This window comes from Patiria miniata, unplaced genomic scaffold, assembly GCF_015706575.1.
Source record: "Patiria miniata isolate m_02_andy unplaced genomic scaffold, ASM1570657v1 HiC_scaffold_13, whole genome shotgun sequence".
Taxonomy (NCBI): Eukaryota; Metazoa; Echinodermata; class Asteroidea; order Valvatida; family Asterinidae; genus Patiria; species Patiria miniata.
This window is the reverse complement of record NW_024037051.1, coordinates 8,763,375-8,778,580: the sequence shown is the minus strand read 5'-3', so window position 1 is coordinate 8,778,580 and position 15,206 is coordinate 8,763,375. Positions and strand designations below refer to the sequence as shown.

Genomic DNA, 15,206 nt, shown 5'->3' with positions numbered 1-15,206 from the left:
TTGTGATTCATTGAATTATTCCATAGTAAACTAGTTTCAAGTGTGAAACACATGAAAATCTGTAAAACTAAAAATCAAAGAGACGTTTGGTGCTACACTTACTGTAAGGTGGTTTGGCAACGGTAGGTCTTGTCGGCTCACTAAACTTGCCAACTCCAGCCTTGTTCTGACCAGCTACTCGGAACTCGTACTCCGTCCCTTCCGTCAACCCAGTCACTGTATAGGAAGCCTCGGGCACTTCTCGTTTGGTTACAGGAGCCCACAGGGTGCTGAATCGCTCCCGTTTCTCCACGATGTAGCCGGTGATTGGACTGCCTCCATCTGATTCAGGCTCAGACCACGACAGGTGCATGGAAGAGGAGGTTGTATCGGAGATGACGGGTGTCCCAGGAGTGTCAGGTACATCTACAAAGAGGGAAAATCAAACAAGAAATCTTGTGTACAAATCTGACTTTCATAAAATTTTATTCTCTGGACATTTTTCTAAGACCTTCTAAATCCTCAAAAATCCTCTGCTGTGTAGGAATCCAATAAAAAAAGACATTTTCTTTGTATCTGTGGCTTGATTATACCTTCCTCTATCCTGCCTTATCCTACACCACGTACGAGTAAGAAAGAAGTGGAGGGTTGAGTTAAGTAAACACTCAACTTTATCAATCATTTGCCCTCGCTAGGTACTCAAACTCCATTTATAAAGTCTTTGCTCGTAAGTTAAATCATTGAAAAGCAAAGCCCAGGGTAACAAACTCACACCTTCTTGAAAACCAACTATTCTTACCAATCTTTTGTCCACTCTTCTAGATATTGAAACACTTAAAACTTATAACCCTGACCTACTGCTTTGTATATATCTACCTGCTGATCCACATCAGAAGAACATGGTTGGTTAAGTTTACTACCCCTGACCTAAGAACGACCTTCCACTGACAATCCGATTGGCTGATCAACAACAAATACACAAAACACCTACAAAAACAACATATTCTGTTGGTTTCTCCTTTCCTCCTTTATCAGTGGGTTTTGCTATACCTTGTAAACTGAGAAATCTTCAATGGGAATGTGTTTAATATGTTAATCTGTTGATATGAGTTTTCATCGAACAAGACAAAATTTACCATAAGGTGGTTTTGCTTTGGTGACATTTGACGCATTACTGGGACCACCAACTCCAGCCTTGTTGACAGCAAACACTCTGAACTCATACTCCGATCCCTCAGTCAGGCCAGTAGCCTTGTAGGTCACATCACTGACCGGCTCACGGGTAACACGAGACCAGTGTCTGCCAAGAGCTTCCTTCCTCTCAATGTGATAGCCGATGATGGGTGAACCGCCATCCGAGAGGGGTTCGGCCCAGTGCAGAGTCATGGTGGATTCGGTGACTTTGGGGATTTGAGGGACGCTTGGTGCACCAGGAACATCTGTTGGGAATGATTAATTTTCATAATTTGTCATGTTGATCAACAGTAATACTCAGACAACTTCGAGATACTGAAAGTTATTTTCTTAAAAGGGGAGTCAAAAAGGATGCAATTTTCTCATAAAAAAAATATAATAAAAAAATAGAAAATATTGTCACATCTTACTGAATATAGATATACTAAAAGTTATTTTCTTACGAGGGGAGTCAAAAGAGATGAATTTTTCTCAAAAATAAAAATTTCAAAATAAATCAGAATATGGGTGATACTGATAGTCGTTTTATTCTAAAGGGCAGTCGAGAGGGATGCATTTAAAAAAAAAAGGGAAAAAATGAAATATGGGTGGTTTTTATTCAGTTATCAAGTCAATTGAATGTTGAACTGTACCAATATATGCATATGAATACATGCATGAAAAATCAAATAAAGGTTTTATATGAAGAATCCTGTGTCAGCGTACTTGAGCAAAATCCAATACTGGATTTTTCAAATTTACAGACTTGTTACAACTAACACTCGGTGATTATATTAATTGTTTTACTGTCCAACAAAAAATCACAAACCAATAACAATTCCTACCATAAGGTGCCTTGGCAACTGTTGGCCCTGTCGACTCACTAGGCTTCCCTTCACCTCCTTTGTTCTCGGCAACCACCCTAAACTGGTACTCCTCGCCCTCGCTCAGTCCCGGTACCCTCATCGTCGTGTCTTGGGTCGGTTCACGGTTGACTCTAGTCCAGCGCAGCCCAAAGCGGTCTTTCTTCTCCACGTAGTAACCGGAGATGGGGCTGCCTCCGTCTGTCTTGGGCGGTGACCAGGAGAGGGTCATGGAATCGGGTGTGATGTTGGATACCACGGGCGTGGCTGGTGATGATGGTGACTCTATGGATGCAAATCACAGGACAAGTTTTGGGATTAAACAACTTGTAATAAATGTTTCGTCTTCAAACATAATGGACTAAGAGTAAAATGTGGCAAAATCCATTTGTATATAAATCAACAAATAGGGAGGTTCAAGACTTTCAAAACTCAAATTTCAAGGGCCGTTTATGTTGCGGATGTCAACAAATTCTGAGTTCCTAATTTGCCAAAGAATTGGGAAATCCTCTGTAATTTGTAGAATTTCTATAAAACTAGAGTAATTTTGACAAAGGAGAAAGGCAATTTTGGTGCTTTAGAGGCATAGTTATAGTGTTTAACGATAACGTGCCAAGCAATTTTGTATGGAAAATCCCTCTATGTGTGGTTTTTTCAGCACAATCAGGCCAGTTACACCTTTGACGAAGAATTTTTGAACAAAAAAAACCAAAATCAGAAATAAGGAAACAGTCCTAATAAAATGAGATATAAACATACCATAAGGTGGCTTAGCCTTGACAGTTCTTGATGGCTCACTGGGTCTACCCACACCAGCCTTATTCTCAGCAGACACTCGGAACTCATACTCAGACCCTTCCTTGAGATCTGTCACGGTGTACGTGGTCTCGGTGAGGTTGTATTTATTGACGCGGGTCCAGCGAGATGTGAAGCGGTCTCGCTTCTCGACGATGTAAGTCGTGATGGGACTGCCTCCGTCTGAAGAAGCCTCAGCCCAGGTCAGGACCATTGATGAGGAGGTGACGTCAGATATGTCTGGAGTGCCTGGGGCATCTGGAACATCTGGAAGTAAAAAGACAGGAAAAAAAATCCTTTTAACAGCTATATTGTATTAATAATAATAATAATAATAATCGGCATTTAAGAACGCTCTTATTAGTAAACTAAATCACAGCGCTTACAGTATTATTATTACCCCTGATCATTGGGCCAATTAAACATTCCAATTACCATCTCAGCTCCCTAGGGAGTATAAAGTTCTATGCTGCCTGTTAGGTGCAAGCAAGCTTATTCAATCACAATAACCATCTCTGCCCTCACAGGTACCCATTTACTCCTGGGTGGAGAGAAGCAACGAGTGACAAAGTGCCTTGTCCAAGGGCACACGCACCATGACCCCGGCTGGACTCGAACCCACAACCCGCAGCTTTACCCACGGACCACGAATCCAGTGCCCTTAACCACGAGGCCACAGCACTCCACACTGTATTGACTACAGATTCAGAAGCTGGTTGAAGCAATTATAAATTTAAAAGTCCAAATAAGTCCAGAAAATCTCATTGCAAGTCATCCACTTAAAAGTCATGGCCCAAGCCATTAAAATGAACTACGGCAAAGGCAGTCATTGTTTATTCCCAACTTTTTTTACTTTACTTGTGATTTAATTTGACTTGTGGTGCAACTGACTTCATCTCTTATATCAAAATAATTTAAAAAAAGTAATTTAATTCCCATTGATGTAACTATTTAAAAACATAACTGAATTAAATAAAATCAATGACCGAACAAATAAAACTAACATTGAGGGTTCAATTCGAGAAACTTGATTAACAGCAACCTTTCTCACAGCTACTGTGACAAATTTTTGAGCTTAAACCTACAAACTCACCGTAAGGTGCCTTAGCAACTTTACTCTCCGATGGCTCACTAGCAGGTCCCAATCCAGCTTTGTTCTCAGCAGCTACTCGGAACTCATACTCAGTCCCTTCCATCAAACCCTGAACAGTAAACTCAGTCTCCGAGATCCTATCACGAGTGACTCTCATCCAACGAGTTGAGAACTTGTCCTTGCGCTCCAGGACGTAGTTTGTGATTGGACTGCCACCGTCTGAGTCTGGTGGGGACCAGCTAACTGTCATCTTGGTAGTGTCGATGTGTGAGATGAGCGGTCTTGACGGGGCGCCAGGGATATCTGTAACATGATTTTTATCAAATGTATTTATAAGCACATCCCATGAAATGAGATTTAACGACATTTTTCCAATCTACATTTGAAGGAGCAAATTATATCTCTCCATTACTCTTTATCGTGACATCTTACTGAAAATAGACATTACAGCAGTGGCAACTTTGAGATATTTAGTGATTTCCACTGTATATCGAGGGATTGTAACTAAAAGAAGCTCATGTGTTTATTGGGCTGGGTCACAATTTAAACCTAATATCAGTCATTTGCTTCAATTTAAACATATATCAGGAATGATTTATTCTCTTGGCCTGTGACCAAAAACTATAAAGGAAGACTCATTTATCAATTTCCTCCTAAAAATTACATCACCTCAATTTAAATCTCCACTATCTTTCATTGAAAATATACCCACGACCAAATTTGAACCAAATTTGTTTTAGGCGAAACCATTACAAATCAACCTGTCCCAACTCAAGTCACAGACTATTCAGATAAACCTTGACAAAGGCATTCATTTGTTATTCAAGTATTTGTAACTGGACTTATGAATTGACTTGTGATTAACTTGTGATGGACCCAAAAAACAAGTCTTATTTGAACACAAACAGTCTGACTTACCATAAGGATGTTTAGCGACCTTCGCCGCCGATTCCTCACTCAGTTTGCCGACTCCTGCAGCATTATCAGCGCTAACTCTAAACATGTACTCGTTGCCTTCTCTCAGATCTGCAACGGTGTAACTCAGATCTTTTACCGTGTACTTGTTGACTCGAACCCAGCGATTGCTAGCGGTGTCACATCTCTCAATGATGTAGCCTGTGACTGGGCTGCCTCCATCAGAGGTAGGTGGAGCCCATGATAGAGTCATGGAGGTGGGTTGGATGTTGGAGATGTCTGGAGTGCCAGGCTGGCTTGGAACATCTGGGAATGAAAAAAAAAAAGTGAAAAAAGTTATTGCTTGTAGTTTTACCTTACCAATTCAACAAATTACCTCACAAATTCAACAAATTAATTTTCATTTTATGTGCTCATATAACTGAGAACACAAAATTTGCAACAATTTGCAAAACTTTGCAAAGATTTCGTAACAGCATTAATATGCAATTTCTCAACACCTTTTTTACTGGTACCTTTTACAATGTGACATGACTTGATAAATATTTTTTTTAAATTCTATTTTCAAATGACAGACGCAGATGATGTATAAAATGCTTATTAAACTGTAAATTGTTGTTAATTTCTTTTTCTGATAGTAAAAACATAATAATGAGAAATCCACGACGGCTTTCATTCTTAAAACAAACCATAATTTTTTTGGAACTACCTCACTAATACACAAAAAATTAATATCATATAACTAAAAAATCACTACATGAATGTTTTAAATTTCCTTGTGTTTTCTTCAAGGGTTAATTCTAATAAGACAAATCTACAGCACTTACCATATGGTGGTTTAGCAGTGTACGTCTCCGACACTGGACTCGGTTTGCTTACACCAGCCTTGTTTTCAGCACTCACTCTGAACTCATAGCTGTTACCTTCCTTCAAGGAAGACACCTTGAAGGAAGTTGAAGTCACTTCATGAGGATTGACTCTCTTCCAGTACGTGGAGAACTGCTCCTTGATCTCGATGATGTAAGTGATGATGCGACTTCCTCCATCAGATTTGGGTGCGGTCCAGTTCACTGTCATGGAAGTAGAGTTGACGTCTGTGGCTGTTGGCTGGCCAGGGGCATCTGGGACATCTGAAATGCAAAATGTTTCAAAAATAAATCATTTAGTTTGTATTAACAAGATGATCCCTTAATATAACAGGGCTCCCCACAAAAATCTTAAAATGAAATTCCACGACTTTTCCAAGGACAAAATTTGAGCTTTCCATGACCAACTCATACACACTTTTAGGAGCCTATGCAAGTACAGAGCATACGTGCATAAAGAGGAAATGTATCATCACATATGGGTTGTGCAGGATTCTATGACTTTTCCTCAACTTTTTTCTTAGAATATCAACATTTTGTATGACTCCTTAACTTTTTTTCGTAGAATATCAATGTTTTGTATGACTCCTAGTAAAATAACCAACTTCCATGATTTTCCATGTTAGCTTTTAATTCCACGAATTTTCCATGACTGTGGAAACCCTGTTTTAGTTTGTGGTCCTGGAAAGGACAAATTCATTGTTGATGTAAATTTACAAATTGATGTACTCAAAACTTTTAAGACTGCAAATTACACTATGAAATACGACAAATTCATTGTTGATGTAAATTTACAAATTGATGTACTCAAAACTTTTAAGACTGCAAATTACACTATGAAATACGTAATATCTTAATAGGAAGACTTCATTATAGAATCTATTGACTTCACTGAGCCAACTAAACCAACAAGCTTACTGCACCAGTAAGCAAGAAGTCCCAGGTTCAAGTGTTGCCCAAGCAAATTTGGGACATTTCCTCACAGATTTTCAGATGTCATTAATGGAAAATTCAATTTTCTGTAATCACCATCGCATTGTTCCTGATTCATCTGATCAACGAAACAAATTCTGAAATCTCCCATGAATGTTGAAAAACTACTGACCAAAATCCCAACCAACCCACATTTATTCCCACATCAGTTATGAAGCATAACAAACCAGTACTTTAAATTAGAGTTTATTAAGTAAAGGTAAATTCTGTCACAAGCCTATGTGGCCCATCAGGCCGGCGTTTATCTCCGGTTTCAGTAGCATGAAACGACTGAGAATATTTCTATTCCCCCTGGATGGGATGCCAGTCCATCGCAGGTTACTCCCCAGCTAATGTAGGTACCAGTGGCGTACGCAGGATTTTTTCAAGGGGGGTGTTTCAAAATTGGATGTCGTCTTTTATGACGCTAGAAATGAAGATGGTAAATCAGTGGGCTAAACTTCACGCTAAAATAAAAGTCAGGAGTTTGTGTTGGCGCCAGAAATAAAAGAGGGTATATTTGGACGGGTTAAACTCGAAGGGCCGGGAACCCACGACCATCAGTTATCTTTTTGAGCTAAAGCATAGTAAATCGGGAAAAAATGTTCTGTGTCTTTAGAGTATGATGAACATATGAGTAAAGGGGTCAATGTGGGCAGTCCCCTCCCTCAACAGCATTTAAACCAAAAAAAAAGAAATTCAAGAAAAAAAGTGACACGGGCTGCCGAAGTGCTATGATCTGTTCTTGTTATTGGCTAAAATCACTCAGCTTCGTCCTCTGGATTTCATGATTCTCATCCGTTGGGAATCTTTGTGTAAACCGCCCCCACCCCTAAGGCCAAACTTCAGATACAGGATACATATGCGCTCTGGTCACAGGAGCGGATTCAGACTGCCATTTGCCGGGGGGCCTAGAATTATTGTAATGAAGGGTCCAGGACCTGCGAAGGCCTTGCGGCGTGGGGTCCGGGGCCCGCTTAAGGGCCCCGGAAAAATTTGGATTTAAGATGCTCTGTGGTGCAATCTGAGGCGATTCCTGGCCACTTCCACCGTTTAGAAAACGTTTTAAACATCGAAAATTCCTTTTAAATTGTTATTTTTTGTGTGGTTTATAAAGTTTGTTACGTACTCAAAGTTGAGAACCATGTTCCATCTCCGTAGTTTTTCACAATTTTCTATTTTGGAAAGGGATTTATGCCACTTGTAGAGCCATTCGCTGCTGAAGGTACAAAATGGTGGGGGCACCGCTAGGGTGAAATTATAGCATAATTTGAATCCCGGGACATACCGTTATTTCGTTTTACCGTTTTGGATTTCCTCAAAAACAAAAACAGTAAACGAATCATCGACCGTTTTGTCGTTTTACAGTGTTATAAAACGACAAGCGGTATTAAGATAAATACGGTTTCTCCGTTTTATAAGTTTAGTAAAATTCATTATAGCATAACGATCAATGATTTTTGTTTTACAGATTACACAAATACAGACTGTTTTTTTATTCCAGTGTCATGGTTAACAGTCCGTGGTGCATTTTGTGGCGGTGGGCAAGGGGGTGGAGGGGAACCATGTTTTACACGAAGAAGTGTTACCTCGGCATAATTAATGCGTGATGTGATTCCTGGCGCGGACCCTGACCCCTTTCTCATGCGATTCAGTCAAGTTGGTGGGGCTTAAAGAGTTCCAAGCAAAATGGCGCTGGAAAACTTCAAGGGAGGACATTACTTTTCACAATGGAAACAGGATGGTAATAAGACATTTGATGAAGTTGCAGACATTTTGAAGGAAAGTGGGGTTCAAGTCGACGCGGCTCTTCAATAGCCAATTCGCAAATTTTGTCGTGAGAACGAAATGTAAGGAGCGGGGCCCAGGCAATGACTCGATCCCAAGGACGCATTAATTAACATTCCGGTGCATTGCTTAATTGCCAAACCTAAAATAAAAAAATGGTCGGCAAGACTATTGACCGTTTTGTCATTGTCATGATTTTGTAAAACAACACTCTAAAAATAAAGCAACTAACCGTTTAACGCTTTCTACAATTAAAAACAACAACAAAAAGTATTTTTTGTGTGTGACTTAATACCGTTTGACCGTTTTTTACAAAACTGTTAACTGAGGAAATCCACAACAGTAAAACTAAATAACGGTATGTCCCGGGATTAATTTGGCCGGAGGACCAATGCTCGCGCGGAGCGCGAAGCACTTACGGCGTGGGGTCCGGGGCCCGCTTAAGGGCCCCGGGAAATTTTGGATCGTAGATGCTCTGTGGTGCAATCTGAGGCGTTTCCTGGCCACTTTCCCCTGTTTTTTTTTTTAGCAGAAGTTTTTTAAATTATGAGGGGATATTTTGTTTCACTTGTTTCAAATACATATAGGCCTATATACTCTTGCTCTTATAAAGTGTCTTCTGTATTCAAAGCTTAAAGTTGAGAACATGCACATAATTTGTAATTGTTCCGCGCTCGGTCACATAACTCTCTTTTCCCTCCATATTTTTACATGGCAAAGGGGGGTGTTTAACAGCCAAAACACCCCCCCTGCGTACGCGCCTGGTAGGTACCCATTTATACTCCTGGGTGGAGAGAGGCAAGCAGGGGTGGAGTGGCTTGCCCAAGGACACAACATATGACAAGGAGCTGGATTCGAACCCCCGACCCTCTGATCATGAGTCACGAACCCTAACCACTAGGCCACGCTCCACTATTATTATAAGGTTGACTAATTTGAAACGTACCGTAAGGTGGTTTCACAACAATTTTGTCGGTGTCATGACTCGGTTTGCCCGGCCCCGCCTTATTCACAGCTGTCACTCTGAACTGTAACTCCTCCCCTTCCTTCAGACCATTGACAGTCAGGCTAGTGTCTGGAGTACGCCCGACCTCAGTCCATCGGATGCTGAACGGTTCTTTCTTCTCAATGATGTAATCGGTGATTTTGTCACCGCCGTCGTCTTTGGGTTTGTTCCATGACAGACTGACGGAGCGAGACGTTGTGTCAGTAACTTCTGGGGTGCTGGGTGCATCAGGTGACACTGTTTAGAGTAAATTAAAACAATTTTGTTTTAAAAATGCTCTTTCGTAAATAAATTGAGCAAATCTTTAGAATAAAATTTGCATTTGCTTGGTTATGAGGACCATTTCAAAGGTTATACTCTGGTGAGGAAAAACAGCTTTTCTGTAGAAAATGCTGGTAGCCTGAGTACCAATTTCAGTTGAGATTTTGAGATCTAATTCCAATAACCGTAATTCATAATTTCAAGGTTTTCTACAGTGACTCAAAACATTAATTTACTGGCCATAAACATGTAAACTACTGGATCACCTCATGTCGTTCTTTACTTCACAACTACTTGTATCATTGTCAGCAAGTGTAAGTGAATGACAATTATCTTATAAATCACGAGTCAAATCACAGTCAAATCATAAGCCAGTCACATGTAATATGGGACAAACAATGACAAAGGACTGTCTTTCTCAAAATGCATTTGAAAAGTTTTTAACTGGATATGGGAATACTCAAATTGTAACTGACTTGTGATTAACCTTTGATTATTTTGTCATTGACTTGGAATGAGCTCTGTAAATTACCTGGAAGCCTGAATAATTATTCAACTGTCACAGACATTGTAACAGCTGCAGTCATAGATGCATCCATTGTCCAGTAAACTCACCGTACGGTGGCTTGGTAGTCACACTTTCTGACGGTGCACTAGGCTCACCAGCGCCAGCCTTATTCACAGCACTGACTCTAAACTCATACTCCTTCCCTTCCATCAAATCCCTCACGGTAAACGATGTCTCGGTGACTTCATATCGACTGCACTTGGTCCAGCGGCCCATATCGCCTTCTCGTTTCTCGATGACGTAACCGGTGATGGGGCTACCGCCATCAGATGACGGAGGAGTCCAAGTGATGGATGCTGAGGTTGATGTCGAGGTTGTGATTTCTGGTTTGCCTGGGGCATCTGGAACACCTACAAGATTGAAGAAGTGACAATAAATTAATAAATATCTCCACAGCAATATTTTCTTGATAACTTGATTTGTCAATACAAAGTCGATTTGCATCCTATTACAGTGGAATGCCGCTATAACGAACATCGCTGGGTCCACAAAAATTGTTCGTAATAGCGATCGTTCAGTAAAGCGATTTTAAGCTGCCAGTGCTCTGGTACTCACTTTTCAATAAATAATATTTGCACGCCCTGGTAGTTACTGAAAGACGACTTTGAACACCTGCCGACTATTGAATCATGTAATTACACAGTTTTTGAGCTTACTACCTACAGCAATGGGTGGCGTATCCCTTCTATTCCTTGGGGAAATAACAGCCACTTGTCACTCTTCTGCTGACATTTTTTTAACTACAATGTTCGGTAGGCTTTGGGCACAAAAATAGGGAGCCAAGGACAATGTTCGGTATAGCGATGTAGCGACGTTCCACTGTAGTATTACAATGTATTACTACAATGTATTACCTTTTACTTATTCCCTGATGAATCAATAAAATCAAGAGGTTTGGGGCAGTATATGGACAAATGGTTTAAGACATTTTTATATGGATACTTTAATGCAAAACTGAACATTTTATCAGTTTTATTTATACTACATTTATTTCTTGCCTACGGTCTGGTTCATAGTTTATTGTAAGTGACAGTAAGTACATGTAAGTACACTTTAGTAAAAGTTAAAATTAAAATAACATTCATTTGATGTTCCTTACTGTTACCAAAATTAATTCATTTCGCTGTAAAAAGTACCATGCAGTATGAAACACACTGCGGTACCATTTGTTTCTTTTGAGAAATATCTCAAACAGCATGCACATAGTTAATGGCAAGTTTCACTGTCTGAAAAGGTACACATTCTTTAAAACTACTGGAAAAAAACCCAGTACTATCTAGATACGTTGTGGGTACTTACCGTACGGTTTCTTGGGTGTGACTGTTGCGGATGGTTCACTGGGTTTACCCAAGCCAGCCTTGTTCTCTGCACTCACTCTGAATGTGTGCTGAGTCCCTTCCTTGAGTTTGGTTGCTGTGAACTCAGTGTCTGTGATACGCTCTTTGGTCACCTTTTTGGACGTCAGAAAAGAAGTTTGTACAAATATGTGCAATTGATTTTGTGTAACTCTGGTCCATATGGAAATATTTAAGTTCTGTTTTATACTTTTAAAAGACTTGTCGGTCTCTCAAATGAGACTGAAATTTAAAACACTTTATCTGTTACTTGTAATTTGTTAAACATAATATAGGATTTCGAAGATTTTTTTTTACAAAAATTTCTAATGACAACAGTAATCTTAAAAATGTCCTTCCATTGGCACGTGCAGAAAAATGAATTCTCATTAATCCTTGATAATAAAAGGGCTACAAAGAAGACATTTCTTTTGTAATTTGTAGACTAATTCGATACCTGAGTCCATCTGCTAGAGAATTCCTCCTTCATCTCAATGATGTAGCCTGAGATCTTAGCTCCTCCATCAGATGCTGGCGGTGACCATGACAACGTTACTGAATGCTCCTGGATGTTGCTTGCAGTGGGTCGGCTGGGTGCATCAGGAACATCTGATGAAATTAAAGAAATGAGATTTCAGATTGAAAATTGAAATCCTTTCTTCATAGTTTTGGAAACAGGTTTTTTCCAAAGTTAATGTCTGGCTACGCAAAGATAAATTGAGTCTTATATGCTGTGTGCACTAATGGCAATCTAGTAGTAGGGAAAACAGTTGTAAATATGAAACAGTGTCTTTGCCGGCCATCATGCAGCATACCCTCACTGAGAGGTGATGAACTTAAATCCATAAATTGAAACAGTGAATTTTTTTTAGAGAGAAATCAGTCGTAAACAATTATTGCATAGACCCAAATTATCTATATCTTACCATAAGCATAACTTAACCTAACTTAACTTACCATAAGCATCCTTTGCAACAAAGGTCTTGGAAGGTCTGCTTGGTTCACTCAGCCCAGCCTTGTTCTCAGCTCTCACTCTGAACTCATACTCCTTGCCGGGAGTCAGCTTGGTGACCTTGCATTCCGTGTCTTGAGGTTTGGCTGCGACGGTCCAGCGAGTTGAGTACTGCTCCTTCATCTCAACCGTGTAACCAAGGATCTTGCTTCCTCCATCAGATGTGGGTGGTTGCCATGACACTGTGGCAGATGTCTTGGTGACATCGGATACTTCAGGAGTGCTAGGAGACTCTGGGATTTCTATTAAGTAAAAATCATAAAATACATTAAAGCTTTCCAAATAACAAGAAAATGCAAATGATTTGAACCATCACAATTATTTTGTTGGTATCACGAAACCCAAGGGTTCCTCAAAAGTACCCAGCACTGTAGCTCAAAACCTGAAGAAACGTAGAGAGAGAAGAACTTTTAAAGGTGAGGGACAAATTCGAAAAGGATTCCAGACAAACATCTGGGGATTCAGGTTGGGACTGAAACCTCAATACACATATCCGCCTGGTGGGCATTGAACATGGGTCACAGAAAGGTAAGGAGAGAGTCGTTGTACCAATCTGACTCTCAAAGAAATAAGCAAACCAAGGTACCTATCTCATTAAAGAGGACTTTAAACAGGCAATTATACCAATTCACATAATCTACACATAAAGAGACAGAAACACCAATAATCCTTACCATAAGGTGGTTTGACCAAGACCTGCTGTGTAGGCTCACTAGGTTTCCCAGGCCCAGCCTTATTCTCGGCAATCACTCTGAACTCGTACTGAGCCTTCGACATCAAGTCAGGAACAACCATCGTAGTCTCCCTCACAGGTGCTCTGTTGACTCGCACCCAGCGGTCTTTAGTTACATCCCTCTTCTCTACATAGTAACCGGTGATCTTACTGCCACCGTCAGACTGGGGTGGAGACCAGTTGAGAGTTAAAGAGTTCTCCTGAATGTTGGAGACCTCGGGACAACTCGGAGCATCAGGTGGTTGAATGTGGTAAGTAGAGATGTTACTCGGTTTACTCGGCCCAGCTTTGTTCTCTGCAGTGATTCTGAAGTCGCACTCCTGGCCTTCCGAGAGGCCGGTGACAGTGAAGCTAGTGTCTTCGACGAGAGAGGCGTTGACGCGAGTCCAGCGGGGCGAGAATTTGTCCTTCTTCTCGATGATGTATCCCTGGATGTTGGAACCGCCGTCTGAGTCTGGAGGGGACCAGTTGAGGGTCACGGAGGTCGGTTTGATGTCGGTGATCTCTGGGGTGCCAGGTGAGTCAGCCACATCTGAGGAAAGGGTTTTTGGAGAGTGTAAAAAATTAATTTAGTATGTTATTTTTTTCCCTTGAATCCTGGTGTGCAGTTGACCTTAAAATAAGGCCAGTTCATGCTTCAAGCAAATATAAGGCCAATTTGACGGCAAAAATAAATTTACTGCCAAAAATTACCCAAGTGAAAATGTGCTTTTAGCTTTTTACTAAGGGCAAATTCTTTCAGCAACGTAACCAATTTGCTTTGGAATTTTTGCCAGCATGAAGCAATTTATAGATTATAATGGTCAAAACAACCACACCCTTGTCGTTTGAGGGTCTACAAAATGAATGTATCTTCTGTTTCTTTAAAATCTCTTCACCTATCAAGATGGCAAATATTTTACAAATAAAAACGTCAAGAGCACTGACGATGAAAAGATCAGAAGATTAACTAAAAAAAAACTAAAGGACCTTTTGGAAAATCCAGAGCAATTTCAGCATTAAAATCTAGGGTCATCTCATCAAATCAGATTGTTTCGCATCAAAAAAAACTTGCTCACCATATTGAGGTTTAGCCACTTTGTAGCCAGTCGACTCGCTGGGTTTCCCAACTCCTGCTTTGTTCTCAGCAGCTACTCGGAACTCATACTCGGAACCCTGCTTCAGACCACTCACAATGTACTCAACATCCTGAGTACTGTAATCATTGACGCGCGACCAGCGAGAACTGAAGCGATCTTTCTTCTCAATGATGTAGCCTGTGATGGGACTACCGCCATCTGAAGGGGGCGGAGTCCAGGTTAGTGTCATGGAGGAGGCGGTGATGTTGGAGATGGATGGCTGGCCTGGTGCATCTGGTTCATCTTGGAGATTATGAAAATTTAATGTTTTTAAATAAAGCTGGTTTAAAAAGATTTCTCAAGATTAAATCATAAGAAAAACTGTCATACAAATATTTCTTTATATCATGTGAATATACTTTGCAAATTATTTGACATAAAAAAGTACTTCCTAAGAAATATCAACTTATCAAAAATTGTTTGCCAATTTGTTTGCAAATTGTTTTTCTGAAAATATTGGAGCTCTTAAAGGCAAGAATTTAGCAGACAATGGAGTAGACTATCATAAGTCATTCAGTCTCCAGTCAAGTCACAAGCGTTTTGAACAAAAGTTAACAAAATTTAATGAAATGTTTCCCCCGTTACTTGTGGCTTCATTTGTGATTGACTTGTGCCCTGACTTGTGATTTGACTTATGATTTCACTTGTGATTGACTTATGATAGGTCTGTGATTTGACGGATGATTGACTTATGACAGACTTGTGATTTGACTTATGATCATCTTATGAT

The 15,206-nt window shown here is 40.2% G+C and overlaps 1 protein-coding gene across 1 annotated transcript in view; it reads right to left on the bottom strand.

The window, feature by feature from the left end:
- Window positions 1–15,206, bottom strand: part of LOC119721559 (titin-like) — a 38,877-nt gene that overhangs the window by 11,224 nt on the left and 12,447 nt on the right. The window contains exons 15-28 of the mRNA XM_038191640.1: window positions 14,417–14,719; window positions 13,300–13,890; window positions 12,571–12,867; window positions 12,071–12,222; window positions 11,579–11,729; window positions 10,327–10,629; window positions 9,391–9,687; window positions 5,646–5,948; window positions 4,822–5,124; window positions 3,904–4,206; window positions 2,775–3,077; window positions 1,998–2,300; window positions 1,116–1,418; window positions 103–405 (exon numbers count right to left, since the gene is read on the bottom strand). Of these exons, the coding sequence (XP_038047568.1) occupies window positions 103–405; window positions 1,116–1,418; window positions 1,998–2,300; window positions 2,775–3,077; window positions 3,904–4,206; window positions 4,822–5,124; window positions 5,646–5,948; window positions 9,391–9,687; window positions 10,327–10,629; window positions 11,579–11,729; window positions 12,071–12,222; window positions 12,571–12,867; window positions 13,300–13,890; window positions 14,417–14,719 (4,215 nt within the window). The remainder of the gene's footprint in view (window positions 1–102; window positions 406–1,115; window positions 1,419–1,997; window positions 2,301–2,774; window positions 3,078–3,903; window positions 4,207–4,821; window positions 5,125–5,645; window positions 5,949–9,390; window positions 9,688–10,326; window positions 10,630–11,578; window positions 11,730–12,070; window positions 12,223–12,570; window positions 12,868–13,299; window positions 13,891–14,416; window positions 14,720–15,206) is intronic.